Here is a 14,553-nt window from a genome sequence, read left to right as displayed (position 1 = left end):
AGGGAGGAGAGTGGTAGAAGAACAGGGAGGAGAGTGGTAGAAGAACAGAGAGGAGAGCGGTAGAAGAACAGAGAGGAGAGTGGTAGAAGAACAGAGAGGAGAGTGGTAGATGAACAGAGAGGAGAGAGGTAGAAGAACAGAGAGGAGAGTGGTAGATGAACAGAGAGGAGAGCGGTAGATGAACAGAGAGGAGAGCGGTAGATGAACAGGGAGGAGAGTGGTAGATGAACAGGGAGGAGAGTGGTAGAAGAACAGAGAGGAGAGTGGTAGAAGAACAGGGAGGAGAGCGGTAGAAGAACAGAGAGGAGAGTGGTAGAAGAACAGGGAGGAGAGTGGTAGATGAACAGAGAGGAGAGTGGTAGAAGAACAGAGAGGAGAGAGGTAGAAGAACAGGGAGGAGAGTGGTAGATGAACAGAGAGGAGAGCGGTAGATGAACAGAGAGGAGAGTGGTAGAAGAACAGAGAGGAGAGTGGTAGAAGAACAGGGAGGAGAGTGGTAGAAGAACAGAGAGGAGAGCGGTAGAAGAACAGGGAGGAGAGTGGTAGAAGAACAGAGAGGAGAGCGGTAGAAGAACAGAGAGGAGAGTGGTAGAAGAACAGAGAGGAGAGTGGTAGAAGAACAGAGAGGAGAGTGGTAGAAGAACAGGGAGGAGAGCGGTAGAAGAACAGGGAGGAGAGTGGTAGATGAACAGAGAGGAGAGCGGTAGATGAACAGAGAGGAGAGTGGTAGAAGAACAGAGAGGAGAGAGGTAGAAGAACAGGGAGGAGAGTGGTAGATGAACAGAGAGGAGAGCGGTAGATGAACAGAGAGGAGAGTGGTAGAAGAACAGAGAGGAGAGTGGTAGAAGAACAGGGAGGAGAGTGGTAGAAGAACAGAGAGGAGAGCGGTAGAAGAACAGGGAGGAGAGTGGTAGAAGAACAGAGAAGAGAGCGGTAGAAGAACAGAGAGGAGAGTGGTAGAAGAACAGGGAGGAGAGTGGTAGAAGAACAGGGAGGAGAGCGGTAGAAGAACAGAGAGGAGAGTGGTAGATGAACAGAGAGGAGAGTGGTAGATGAACAGGGAGGAGAGTGGTAGATGAACAGGGAGTAGAGTGGTAGATGAACAGAGAGGAGAGCGGTAGAAGAACAGGGAGGAGAGTGGTAGAAGAACAGAGAGGAGAGTGGTAGATGAACAGGGAGGAGAGTGGTAGATGAACAGAGAGGAGAGTGGTAGATGAACAGAGAGGAGAGTGGTAGAACAACAGAGAGGAGAGTGGTAGAACAACAGAGAGGAGAGCGGTAGAAGAACAGAGAGGAGAGCGGTAGAAGAACAGAGAGGAGAGTGGTAGAAGAACAGGGAGGAGAGTGGTAGAAGAACAGGGAGGAGAGTGGTAGATGAACAGGGAGGAGAGTTGTAGATGAACAGAGAGGAGAGTGGTAGAAGAACAGAGAGGAGAGTGGTAGATGAACAGAGAGGAGAGTGGTAGAAGAACAGAGAGGAGAGCGGTAGATGAACAGAGAGGAGAGTGGTAGAAGAACAGGGAGGAGAGTGGTAGAAGAACAGAGAGGAGAGTGGTAGAAGAACAGAGAGGAGAGAGGTAGAAGAACAGAGAGGAGAGTGGTAGAAGAACAGAGAGGAGAGCGGTAGATGAACAGAGAGGAGAGTGGTAGAAGAACAGGGAGGAGAGTGGTAGAAGAACAGAGAGGAGAGTGGTAGAAGAACAGAGAGGAGAGAGGTAGAAGAACAGGGAGGAGAGTGGTAGAAGAACAGAGAGGAGAGTGGTAGAAGAACAGAGAGGAGAGTGGTAGAAGAACAGAGAGGAGAGAGGTAGAAGAACAGGGAGGAGAGTGGTAGATGAACAGAGAGGAGAGTGGTAGAAGAACAGAGAGGAGAGTGGTAGAAGAACAGGGAGGAGAGTGGTAGAAGAACAGGGAGGAGAGTGGTAGAAGAACAGAGAGGAGAGTGGTAGAAGAACAGAGAGGAGAGTGGTAGATGAACAGGGAGGAGAGTGGTAGATGAACAGGGAGGAGAGTGGTAGATGAACAGAGAGGAGAGTGGTAGATGAACAGAGAGGAGAGTGGTAGAAGAACAGAGAGGAGAGTGGTAGATGAACAGGGAGGAGAGTGGTAGATGAACAGAGAGGAGAGCGGTAGAAGAACAGAGAGGAGAGTGATAGAAGAACAGAGAGGAGAGCGGTAGAAGAACAGAGAGGAGAGCGGTAGAAGAACAGAGAGGAGAGCGGTAGAAGAACAGAGAGGAGAGTGGTAGAAGAACAGAGAGGAGAGTGGTAGAAGAACAGGGAGGAGAGTGGTAGAAGAACAGGGAGGAGAGTGGTAGAAGAACAGAGAGGAGAGCGGTAGAAGAACAGAGAGGAGAGCGGTAGAAGAACAGAGAGGAGAGTGGTAGAAGAACAGAGAGGAGAGTGGTAGAAGAACAGAGAGGAGAGCGGTAGAAGAACAGAGAGGAGAGCGGTAGAAGAACAGAGAGGAGAGTGGTAGAAGAACAGAGAGGAGAGTGGTAGAAGAACAGAGAGGAGAGCGGTAGAAGAACAGAGAGGAGAGCGGTAGAAGAACAGAGAGGAGAGCTGTGTGTGTGTCCCAAACACTGCCAGCAGCATGGCCAGCTGGAATACCCCTGAGACACACACACACACACATGCACACACACACACACACACACACACACACACACACACACACGTACACACATAGAAATTACTTTTTTATAACTTCATACTTGCATAGTCTAATATGCAATTCACTTTTGTAAAACTCATCTAGTTCTTTTTATGCAGTTGTACACACCAGTTAATCGCAGCCTCGCAATGCACTAAAAGGAAGAAAATACTTAATAAACATGAAAACCACCTCAATCCTCCAGAACACTAACCTATGGTACTTCCCAAAGAATACTCCTCAGCAGCCATTACACACTGAATGGAAAAACATCACACACGATACACAATGTTTATTTTTGTCTTGCTTTTTGCTGTCAATTTTTTCTTTCTTGCTGCATGTGTACATTGTTTAAACATATAATTAGAAAACTTAGAAAATACTACAACATTCTCACCGTATAAAATGTCTTGTGAAATGTTCAAAATTGTTTATTTTTTTACCAGTCTTTCACGTCACGGTACGAGTGCCTCCCCCTGCAGTTCGCCCCCGTCCACAGCGGCAGTTGTCCTGTTATTGTTACGTTGGGATCATACCTCGGCCCCCCACCCAACGGTCATTTGTCAGTCTATATATGTCTTGTCTTTGTACCAGTTGACTGCTGGTTATTATATCATTAATGTGGATCATGTCACGGGTTTTTGGTTTGTGCACCTTATTCATTAAATCCTCCTTTTCCGCTGAGACTTGGCGTGATCGCTTCCTGCCCTTCACATCTCAAAACTACACTTTCCCCGTTACAGCAAAAATAACAAAAAATATCAATATACACTGATGTACATATTTCACTGTATGCAAACACATATTCACACAGTTAAGCACACACTACAATGATCTATTAAACTCAACACAAGTTCTCATCCACAACACATTACCCCTTGTTATAGAATCAAGGGAGGACACTTGGATGTCCTAGGATGTGGATGGTGGTTATACACCATCAAACAGAAGTTCTGCATTAAAAGTTCTCTGAGGTTCTCCTGCAGACACTCTCTGACTACAGTAGAGTGAGGGACTATCATATTGTCCCAAACCATAGCAAATGTTGAGACATTCTGTCTTCGGTCTTCTATGCTGTCTTCTGTCACAGTGTTCCACAGAGATCATCCATGAATGATAAGAGACATTATGTATTGTATGGCCTGTTCAACAACAATATATCAATAGATATTGCAGCAGTCATTGTAATGTTGACATCTCTTTGATGAGTTATTCTTTTCCAAATCACATTTCCACCTCACTGGCATATTTTGGCCAGAATTAAAACAGCCTTTTCAACAAATATAAATATTGCATGTGTCTGTCTACTTTCAAGTTCCATAATTCATCAACATTCAGACAATATACACATTAAATACTTTGCACTAGTCATTTAACTGTGTATCTAAAAGAACTTTAGTATGTTTTATGCACTGTCAGCTTTTATTCAATGCACAGCGTTGTGTTGTAATAGACCCTTACCTAGATATATTGCTACCTCAGTTAATTGACCATACTTGAGTTCCTCTCTATGAGAACAATATACAATTTATTCATGGTCACTTGATGCTTTTTCGCGACTCAATCTTTAGTTGTCAAACTTATAGTTTGTGCATTTGCAAATGTGCCCTGTGCCCTGAGTTTTATGGTGTTGGTAGTGATGACCATATCAGCAATTGCATCTTCTTGTTCAGCAATAAAAACTTTACCTGTTCAACTAGTGGGAGGCAGCCTTTGAATCCTGAAACAAAAATATAGGAAAGGTAATTCTGAAGTGGCTGGAGAAATGTACTCTAGCTCCAAAATGTATTGATTGCACATTTTACTTATTGGTTTGCTAGAGCATGTTCACAATAGAGGTGGGCAGGTGTAGTCCTGATTGTCCCTCCTGTCAGGATACAGCCCCCCTCCCTTGGGGCGTGTGTTCATGTAGTCTACATCTAGCTATGTCCATGTGTGCATTTCCGTAAGTGTGGTCCCATCACTCGAGGCTTGTGTAGTTTGTCTGTTTGATGTGCGTTTACGCAGTGTTCCGTGCTCGTCTTTGTCGGAGTCTCGTCAGTCAGTGTGTTTATGTGAATGTGCACTGTCTGCACTTCTTCATAATCAACACACGTGTGTGAATGCTGAACACACTCGCCATGTTGTGCCGCCCACCCTCACCATTACACTCAACAACTTGTAGAGATCCTAATGGCACTGGGTGAAGAACACCTGGATAAGACTTAATCAACATTTCTAATTCGTTGTGAAAAGAACATTTGCACTGATGCACAAATGTAAGATTTTTCTGTATAAATGAAGAAAACCTTGCATCAGTCAATTTGGTCTTGTTTGCTTTGGAAATGGTTTGAAATTAATATTTAAACATGAGCAAAATGGGACATGTTATTATTTTAAATAAGTAGTGATTAAATGCATTTTTCTGGAAAAATGTCGAACATCAAAGTTTGTCCACTTAGATAGGTGTAATGTAAACTGTGGAGGGTTTTGTAGAAGTGAACATGGAACTGGGAAAAGTATAAAACTGTAAATGGAGCGTTCTAGCTGTGTGCTCTTTGATATATTCAGAATACAGACCTCCCTGTTATGTGCAGTGGAATTGATGTATGTCTCCCTGAGGTGATGAGCATTTTTTAGGAGTTGAGTCTTTGTAATATCACAGGGTTAGTGAAAAGAAGTGTAGTCAGGACCCCAGAGCGCCGAGCTGAGCTAAGTGTACAGCGCCTAGGCAGAGAGCACTGACGAGAACATGACCAGGGAAGGTTAGTGTGGGAGAAGAGGGTGCGTTTGAGGAGGACGTGCAGCATATGCCTTGATGAACATTGTAGCGTATACTGTATGTGTGGGCTTTGTACTCCATGGGAGTCACTGAGCGTGGGACGAGACTAAGAATTACAATTACTCTAGTTGGCCAGCATCTGCAGTACTCCTGTTTTCCCCATTTATTCATTGTAGACAAAACTAAGAGCTGTAGCCAATCATTAGTCACACAATAACATGAGCTTGTGGGAATAACACAGCAATAGAGGTTGATATCACCAAAGTGACAATAAAGCTACAATGCATAACAGTCGCATATTTCAGTAATGAGGTTTTCAACTCATGACACAAATAAATAAATAAACAATAAATCACCCATCCTTCATGGTAGGAGAAGTTCCCTTTTAATTGCTGGTAAATAGCAGTAGAATAATATATCTCTCTTCTAGTAGTAAGCTGAATGGTCTCTCCTGTTGGAGCTTAAACAACTACAAAGTAAGGATTGTATAGGTGTTTTCATCCAAACCAGATTATTGACCAGTAAACACCTCTTCATGCACCTACAATTCTCCCACTCTGGGAAGGCTGGGGAGGCTGGTATCCAATTTTTTTGTTTTTTTTTGTATGTTTTGACAGAGGCCTGGGTCAATGAAGTTGTTGTACCTCCACTTTTTCCTCAGTCTTCAGCTGGCTAATGCTAACACAGCAACACACTGAGCAGCGTTCTGGCATGACGGATGGTGGGGACATAGCCAGTGACTCATTTGAGGTGACATGAGGCAGGACAGCATTCCTGCACCTCTGTCCTGGGCCTCTAAACTGAGCACAAGACCAGGAAGTGATGGTATTCTCATCACACTTTCCTAGGAAAAAAACTACATTTCATTGTAGACCTGCACAAACCTGACAGCAGTTAATAGCCAGAATTGTTTTCTCTTTGGTCATACAAGTTCAGTTATCCTGATTAAACAGTTGTCTGTAAAAAACTCAATAAATAACTATAAATAACCTCTGTCAGCAAAATGCGGCATTCTGTATTCTTATAGGTGGAAAAGCTTACATGCTGCAATATTCATTTAAAACTAGATGTTTCAACCAAACAGCCTTCTCATTTATACTGTGGATGAGTGTGGCATACAGTGGCAGTCACTCCACTGACAGAATCTTTTTTTAATTCTCATCTTGTAGGAGTCTTTCCAAAAAAATAAAACAGATGAGCCTGCTTTGCAAACCTTGAGAGAGTGAGCTGACAGGTCTTTGTTTTTGGCCATGACTGAGTCGCATGCTGAGTGTCAAATGTATTCTAGAATAAAGCAATATTAGCAATATGTAATGTGTTTTATTACTGAAGGCTTAGTACATTAAGTGTAATTTTATTGGCAGGCTTTGTCTGGTATACATCCTACCCTCTATAAGCTGTGGAGGCTATAAAAAAATTAACATCCTGTTAAGCATCAAACTACATTTCTTTTTATAGACCTCATATGCAATTTAGGATCCATGTCTTATTTTCAGTCTGTGATACAGACAAGTGTAATAGATTGTATCAGTGCAGAGTGCAGTACAGTACAACATAGGTGCAGTCTGGGATTTTTTTAATGACGTCCAAAAAGTATTTCCGTCACACTCAGCTGCTTCTCTTATCCAGAGTATTTAGAATACTTTAAACAATTCAGGAATCATTGAACAGTATTGTTATCATGGACCTAAGAAGTATGCATCTGGTATTCTGTCTTGTCAAAGTTATAAGCTGTTTCATTAATGTATTTTTTTGGACAAACCCCAGATTAAATGAGACCCAGGGACCCAGGCTCAGACGTGTGCCCATATTTCCTCTGTTTTGCTGTGTTCTCAGTGAGTGAACAGTGACACGCCCAACGTCTTTCGTTATGTTGTTTTAGTGTCTGTCGGCGTTGAAAACAATGGCATCTTACAGGTACTGAGAGGTTTGTGGTTTTGTTGTTGAGAGGTTGGGCTCTATTAACAGAAACTCCACAGAAAGCACATGTTAGCAAAGAGGAATTTCCCTTTCTGCTCAGTGTCACACTTCCTCATTCTCCTCTCACTTTATTAACCATATCAACAAAACACTGTCTGCCATATTAAGGGTGGGAAACATTATTGCAACTTAATCATCAGTTTATGGCAGTGCAATCTTAGCTGGAATATCTTATTTTCATACAGCATTCTCTGGTTCATTGCCTTGTAAAAAATAGGTGATAGGTGAAAACAGCAAAACATTGCTTGTGGTACTTCCTATTTCATGCTCTTTTGCATGTGAGTGTAGGAGGCGTATATTTAGACCTCATACTAACTCGCAGTGGTTTCAAATTCACATTTGTTTGTCTGACTTTTGCTTGGTAAGAACATTTGGACGTTTTAATCAGCAGAATAAATCGGAATACAGCAGCACAGCATGGATGGAAGTTCATTATCATCACTGTCTGAAGAAGAGTCTTCAGCCAAACAGCATTCTCTCCCTACAGAGACACATGAACAGAAGACTTCACTTGACTCAGGGTAGGCAGAGGTTTACAGCTTCATGGTTTGCTCTGTGCTATTGTGTTGATTGTAGTCTCGCCTTATTTCATTCACATACTGTGTGATGGCATGCCAGTGTTTAAATGATACACTTTTGTGTATTAACTCGAGCAGTGGCATTTACTAGAGTTGAAATGTGTCTGAGACAGTAAGTAAATAGAAATGTAGGCTATGTATTGATTTCATTTTGAATATTATGAAATAGAACACTGACCCTTAATATATAAAGTATATCTGAAGTACACAGGAGGCTTCTTGGTTAGTCAGTGTTTATTCGCTAGCTATATTCTTTATAGCAGTATAGTTTAGTAGTGCTTCTGTAATAAATCTTCAGCCTCCAAAAGGAAAGTATGATATAAAACACTGGATTTTTGATAATTTCCCTTATCTGGGACGTTCATGAGTCAGAGTGATTGTTCTCTCTTTTCAGCTTAGAGGACAATAATATTTTTCCCTCTGAAGTAACAAAATATGACACCTTGATCTCCTTCCGAAAGACTCCACAAAACTGTTTAAAACTTGATCAGGGTTCTGATATTGGGGCTCAAATATGTTTTTATTAGAATAAATAAAAACATCTTTTTAATACAATATGTGTAGCCACATATGTGGATTTTTACTAATTGTGGTGTATCGTCATCTCAGTTAAAGTATTTGTGGTTCATGCCCACTTATTTTTGCTTGTGTTCTACTGTTCCACCGTCGTACTGAGAGGCGGCCGTGGTGGGCCCAGACAGGGCAGCCATTTAAATGATTACACAGTGTTCATCCCATGTGATCAGAATGAAGGCGTAATGTTTAGCGTATGGTTATTAAGCGTCACGAGCTTATGTCACTGATAATGAAGGCCTTCAGGTACCAGTAACTACTTCAAATCCCCCTTCACTTCATTTAATTAACTTGGGGAGTGTGAGTGTTAGATTATTAGGTACATTTATATCATTGGGGCCCAATGTAGTACATTTCATTGGGATTCTATGATGGCACCTCCAGGTGTAAACACAATGCACAGCAGCACACAGGGCCTGTGGAAATGTCCCATTAAGATAGAAACACAAGATTTTGTACTCTGTGTATGCTGGGGTGGGAGTAGCAGTGTGTCAAGAAGACATTTAAATGGATCATCCCTTTAACTCTATGTCATCCCTTTAACTCTATGTCAAGCCTTAAAACTGAACCTTTGACATACATTCAAAAGCAGCAAATGAGTTTCTGTTTCTGCATGATGCTTTTGAACAATCCTGTTACTTAAGTATAAAGTTACAGTTTAAAAATTAGGATTTAAAATTAGGATTGTGCATAGGGGTACATTGTTCTGGTCCTGGCTTCCACAGAAGCTGGCCATTTATTCATGGAACTGGGAAGAAACTATTGCTTTACTAAATACTTTCTTTGCACACTGCGACATAGTATTTTTTTATTGTTTTCAATGTGTTTCCACAAATGGAATAAGACCATGCAAACCAAAACAAATACTCAGGCCTTCACACAAGAAGTTCTCTTTAAGTGTGGCCTTATGCTTGGGCAGATATTTAGAATATCTTATGTTTTTAATTTCCTATGATTACTTTTTATTTGACAGTGTGAAAGGGCTCTGTGTACTAGTCTGAGATTTTAGGAATATGAGTGGAAGGCCAGGCTAACAGTGAGTACTGGGTGTGTGTGTGTTGCAGGCCGGTGGAGGATTTGGCAAAAGGGGAGACACTCCTCTCAGGAGAAGAGCAGTTGACCCTCATCACAGAGAGCATGTCAGTCACAACCGCAGATGAGGAGAAACTTCAGCTGCTCAACAGGAACACAGAGCTGCGGAGACTAAACAAAGAGGTACAGCAGACTCCTGCCACATTAGCAGCCTATAGGGCAGGAGCATGGCTAACACATTAGCAGCCTGTAGGGCAGACACCTGCCTAACACATTAGCAGCCTGTAGGGCAGACACCTGCCTAACACATTAGCAGCCTGTAGGGCAGACACCTGCCTAAAACATTAGCAGCCTGTAGGGCAGACACCTGCCTAACACATTAGCAGCCTATAGGGCAGACACCTGCCTAACACATTAGCAGTCTGTAGGGCAGACACCTGCCTAACACATTAGCAGCCTGTAGGGCAGACACCTGCCTAACACATTAGCAGCCTATAGGGCAGACACCTGCCTAAAACATTAGCAGCCTGTAGGGCAGACACCTGCCTAACACATTAGCAGCCTATAGGGCAGACACCTGCCTAACACATTAGCAGCCTGTAGGGCAGACACCTGCCTAACACATTAGCAGCCTGTAGGGCAGACACCTGCCTAACACATTAGCAGCCTGTAGGGCAGACACCTGCCTAACACATTAGCAGCCTGTAGGGCAGACACCTGCCTAACACAGCTTTTTTTCATTGATGGTCATGTGTGCTTATTCTAAAAAAGCATTATGATGCAACCCTGCTTAACAAACAAGTATACAATTAAATATTTGCATGCATACATATGACAATAGACAACACAAATGTAACACAAAATGCATGCAAACACAAAAAGTATACAAAATGATTCCCAGAAAACTGTAATGAAATTGTTTACACAGTTTGACAGAACACATTGCAACACTCACACTTTAACCTGAATTAGGTTTAATTAATCGATAAAAAAAATAAAGCCTGGAAGATCACCAGCTAGTCTTTGTTGTTCACAAATGCAGAGTAGGTGTGAGTGTGACTAGATTTTTTTGGCCAGCGCTGTGTGCCATAAAAAGAAATCTGGCAGCTTTAATACTCACTCAAAAAAAGAACAGAGGCACAAATGACATTTTCTTTATTCATTTGAATAGTAACATTCTGCTATATTAAGGTGTCCGTAAACTCCTCACTGCATGGAAAGCTCCCCTGTGAGGAAATGAGTCTCTTATAAAGTCTCCTGCTCACCCTCCTCCTGTCACGTCATCACACCACCAAGAATACAGGAGTCCTGAGGAGATTCGTGGAACATTTTAGTGAGGCTTTAAATGTGACTGGGATGCTCCCTTTGCTGAATGGCCTGGCTCACAACTGTGTGTGTGTGTGTGTGTGTGTGTGTGTGTGTGTGTGTGTGTGTGTGTGTGTGTGTGTGTGTGTGTGTGTGTGTGTGTGTGTGTGTGTGTGTGTGTGTGTGTGTGTCACAGCTGATGAAGTTAAATGAGGACTGGGACCACATCTACCGCAGTACAAGCGATGGCTTGCAGCGGCGGGTGAATACACTGGAGCAGGAGACCTCAGCTCTCAAGCAGCTAAACAGCAGGCTGTTACTCAAGGTGGAAAATGAACAGGTACTTCATCACACGTAGTGTCCAGTGCCCAGTGCACCCAGACTGGACTAGAGTCCTGCCCATCTATAAGGCATCCTGATTGGGCACTGGGCTGTTTTCATTGGGGGCATATTATAAACAGGCTTATGGAAGCGTATCAGGATGTTGTGGGTCATTAGTTTGACGCCCCATTGAGTGCCGTATATCGGCTGGCTTGGCATTAGCACGTCCATGCTCAGTTACCATGGAAATGGGGATGCACAGGCATTGGTTGGCTGCCTTAGAAGGACCCAAAAGACATTTGTAGTTTCACAGATGGCTGTCTCACTGTTGTGGCTTGTTAAATGTACTAGGGTGTTAAAATGTGAAATAATATACATGGTAGGGCCAAGTGTTCTAGGTCCTGGCAGGGTGATAGGGATCTGTAGATCAGGAGCTTTTCATTGGCTCACAGACTGTCTGTAGGTTGCAGCCATCCAGGATAACACTTGATCTCACTCATTAGGCAGTTTCATTTGTTATGCCTATTAGTGACATCAGGTGTCATGCATACTGTGAAATGTACTCATACAACTGTTGGCTAGACTGATGAAAGCAGTGCATGCATGACAGTTGAGTTTGGGACATGTTTATCCAATGGACTACGAAACAGTTACGGAACATAAACACCTACAGAACGTAAACACCTACGGAACATAAACACCGACAGAACGTAAACACCTACGGAATGTAAACACCTACAGAACATAAACACCTACGGAACGTAAACACCTACGGAACGTAAACACCTACTGAATGTAAACACCTACAGAACGTAAACACCTACGGAACGTAAACACCTACAGAACATAAAAATCTACGGAATGTAAACACCTACGGAACGTAAACACCTACGGAACGTAAACACCTACGGAACATAAAAACCTTACGGAATGTAAACACCTACAGAATGTAAACACCTACGGAACGTAAACATCCAGGTGATCTGGCATATAAAGTTACTGTTGAACTGAACTATATGTTCCATATGTGCAATGGGATTAATACCTGTGTGTGTGTGTGTGTGTGTGTGTGTGTGTGTGTGTGTGTGTGTGTGTGTGTGTGTGTGTGTATGTGTGTGTGTGTGTGTGTGCGCGTGTGTGTGCGCGCACATGTATTTGTGTCTAGAATAAACGAGAGTACTATGAACACACGCTGATGCAGGAGCTAAAGAAAAACCAGCATCTCCATGAATACATCCGTCTCCTGGAGTCTCGCCTGCATCGCAGTGACACCCTGAAACACTGGCCTACAGGGACCGAGGTGATTAATGCAACTAGTGTGGGTGTGTGTGTGTGTGTGTGTGTGTGTGTGTGTGTGTGTGTGTGTGTGAGCTTGTGTTCTAATGCTGCATTGTGCCAGATGCTAAGACATGGATCTGACCCTCATTCACAAACATGCGTGCAAAGTCAAGTTGGCCCGTGCGGGATGGGTAACTCATCTCAGTGATGTTCTGTGCTTTGCCTCTCCAGAACCCTATCAGATCCCTAGAGGAACCACTCATAGAACGAAACCCTAAAGCATATGTGGGGACTGCTTCCACCCCAGGGCTCCCTGTGTGCGCTGGTCTACCCTTAGAGCTCCGTCAAGGGAACAGGTCTGACCGAGGGATTCCAGACAGTCAGGAGAAACAGGCAGACAACATTAAGGAAGTGCAGGACCTGAAAGAGCAGCTGGAAGCGTTGAGATGTCAGGTGAGCTAGTGGCTTTAAATCTGTGGTCAAGTCGTGCAGAACATGTCACCCAGGGACATCGTTTGGAGATAAGAACATGTACATGCGCACACTCTTACAATGTACATTGCAGCGCGCCCAGCTTTCTTTTGCGTGGATAGACAGCACCACCTAGTGGACATTATAGGATCATCCGATTGTCCTAAGCCTTTCAGCGTCTATGAAAAGGATGTTATGCAACGAGGAATGCATGTTTTTATCCCAAGGAGGCCAAGCATAATCGTTTATCAGAGGAAGTCTATTCTGTTTTTGCCAGGTATCTCAAAACATTCAGCACATTTAGATTTGGTTAAATTCCTCGATCAGTTATGCTACATATAAATAAAAGAGTGAATGAATTGAGTAACACTGAATGATTGTTGTGACTCACCGAATGGAAAAGTACAGTAATATGATCAAAAGGAAATAGGTGAGATCATTTGAAAATATGAGGCTCAATCCGTGACAGCTACAGTCGTGGTCTCCGCTCGATAAACTACATATTGTAAGCAGTGGCGGAGCCAAAGGGGAGGCAGGGGGGCAATTGCCACCCCCAAAAAAGCCCTTGCCAATGGGCCCCTTGCCCCTAGTGCCACACCACTGGACATGGTAATTTTAAGAGAAAATACGTGTTTCCTTTCGTTCATCATTTGTATATGGACCCCTCTGATAAAGCCTTCGTCACCCTTTGGCCACCCCTTGAAGAAAAGTCTAGCTCCGCAGGCCTTTGATGTAGCTGTAGGAAGTAAATGTGGTGTTGTCTGTGCAGTGTGCTTCACTGATATTAATCCAAAGGCGCCATCTTATTTGATCTGGAGCCCCTTTGCCTCGCGCAGTTCGTATTCCCTGTAGCCCCGTTTTAACTCCTCTTCTAATCAAGGCAACGATGAAGTGAATGGTAAAAAGACAGCACTTGCGAACTTTACTGGTCTAGGTAAGAATATTCATTAAGCTGCTAAAAAAAATTAAATGTTCTATTTGCAGACAAAAATTTACGAGGCTGATTATAAAATAGAGCACAAGGACCATGAACGCATGCTGCACGAAAATAAGAGACTACGGCGGCGCGAGGGAGAAATGCGACAGCAGATGGCGCTGTTGCAAGAGCAGGTGAGTTAAGTACTACATCTGTTGGTTAGTGAGACGTACTTTGTTACTGTAATACGCAGAGAAGGAAGAACACGGTTTTAAACATTTTTTTTTGTTTGCTAAATGGTGATAACATTTTCTTTTCACTATGTTAGAAACATTCCAAAAGTACTATTTTTTCCTGCTCCTGTTATTCGACAGTTGTGAAACTTAAACCTCTTTTGTGATAAAGAACAAGCGCGACACTCCTTCCTGGAACTATAGCCAATAACTGAAAAGTCATTTAAAAATTGCATGAATGAAAAGTATCATGTGTCAAGTATCATGTGTCAAAATTTAGAATACCACTTTGTGAACAATTCAGAAAGTGACATTAGCTTCCAAAGTCCTTTTCATTTATATAACCAGTGGCGTGCACAGACATTTTGGGGGGCAAGTGCTCAGGGGGGATAAGGGCACTTTTAGCGCACGTTGAACACTTCATTATAAAACAAATTACACGTACACGTT

At 42.9% G+C, this 14,553-nt stretch overlaps 1 protein-coding gene across 2 annotated transcripts in view; it reads left to right on the top strand.

Annotated features, from left to right (window-relative positions):
* Nucleotides 1-7,460: 7,460 nt before the first annotated feature.
* Nucleotides 7,461-14,553, top strand: part of LOC143527541 (uncharacterized) — an 8,267-nt gene continuing 1,174 nt past the window's right edge. The window contains exons 1-7 of one of the 2 annotated variants that reach the window (XM_077022825.1): nt 7,461-7,505; nt 7,788-7,917; nt 9,612-9,762; nt 11,081-11,224; nt 12,371-12,505; nt 12,715-12,936; nt 13,939-14,064. In XM_077022825.1, coding sequence (XP_076878940.1) covers nt 7,814-7,917; nt 9,612-9,762; nt 11,081-11,224; nt 12,371-12,505; nt 12,715-12,936; nt 13,939-14,064 — 882 coding nt within the window. In that variant the 5' untranslated portion in view covers nt 7,461-7,505; nt 7,788-7,813. The other variant, XM_077022824.1, reaches the window with a different exon arrangement.

The sequence above is a fragment of the Brachyhypopomus gauderio genome, chromosome 11, assembly GCF_052324685.1.
Source record: "Brachyhypopomus gauderio isolate BG-103 chromosome 11, BGAUD_0.2, whole genome shotgun sequence".
In the NCBI taxonomy this organism is placed as follows: domain Eukaryota; kingdom Metazoa; phylum Chordata; class Actinopteri; order Gymnotiformes; family Hypopomidae; genus Brachyhypopomus; species Brachyhypopomus gauderio.
This window is presented reverse-complemented; position numbering and strand designations above follow the sequence as displayed.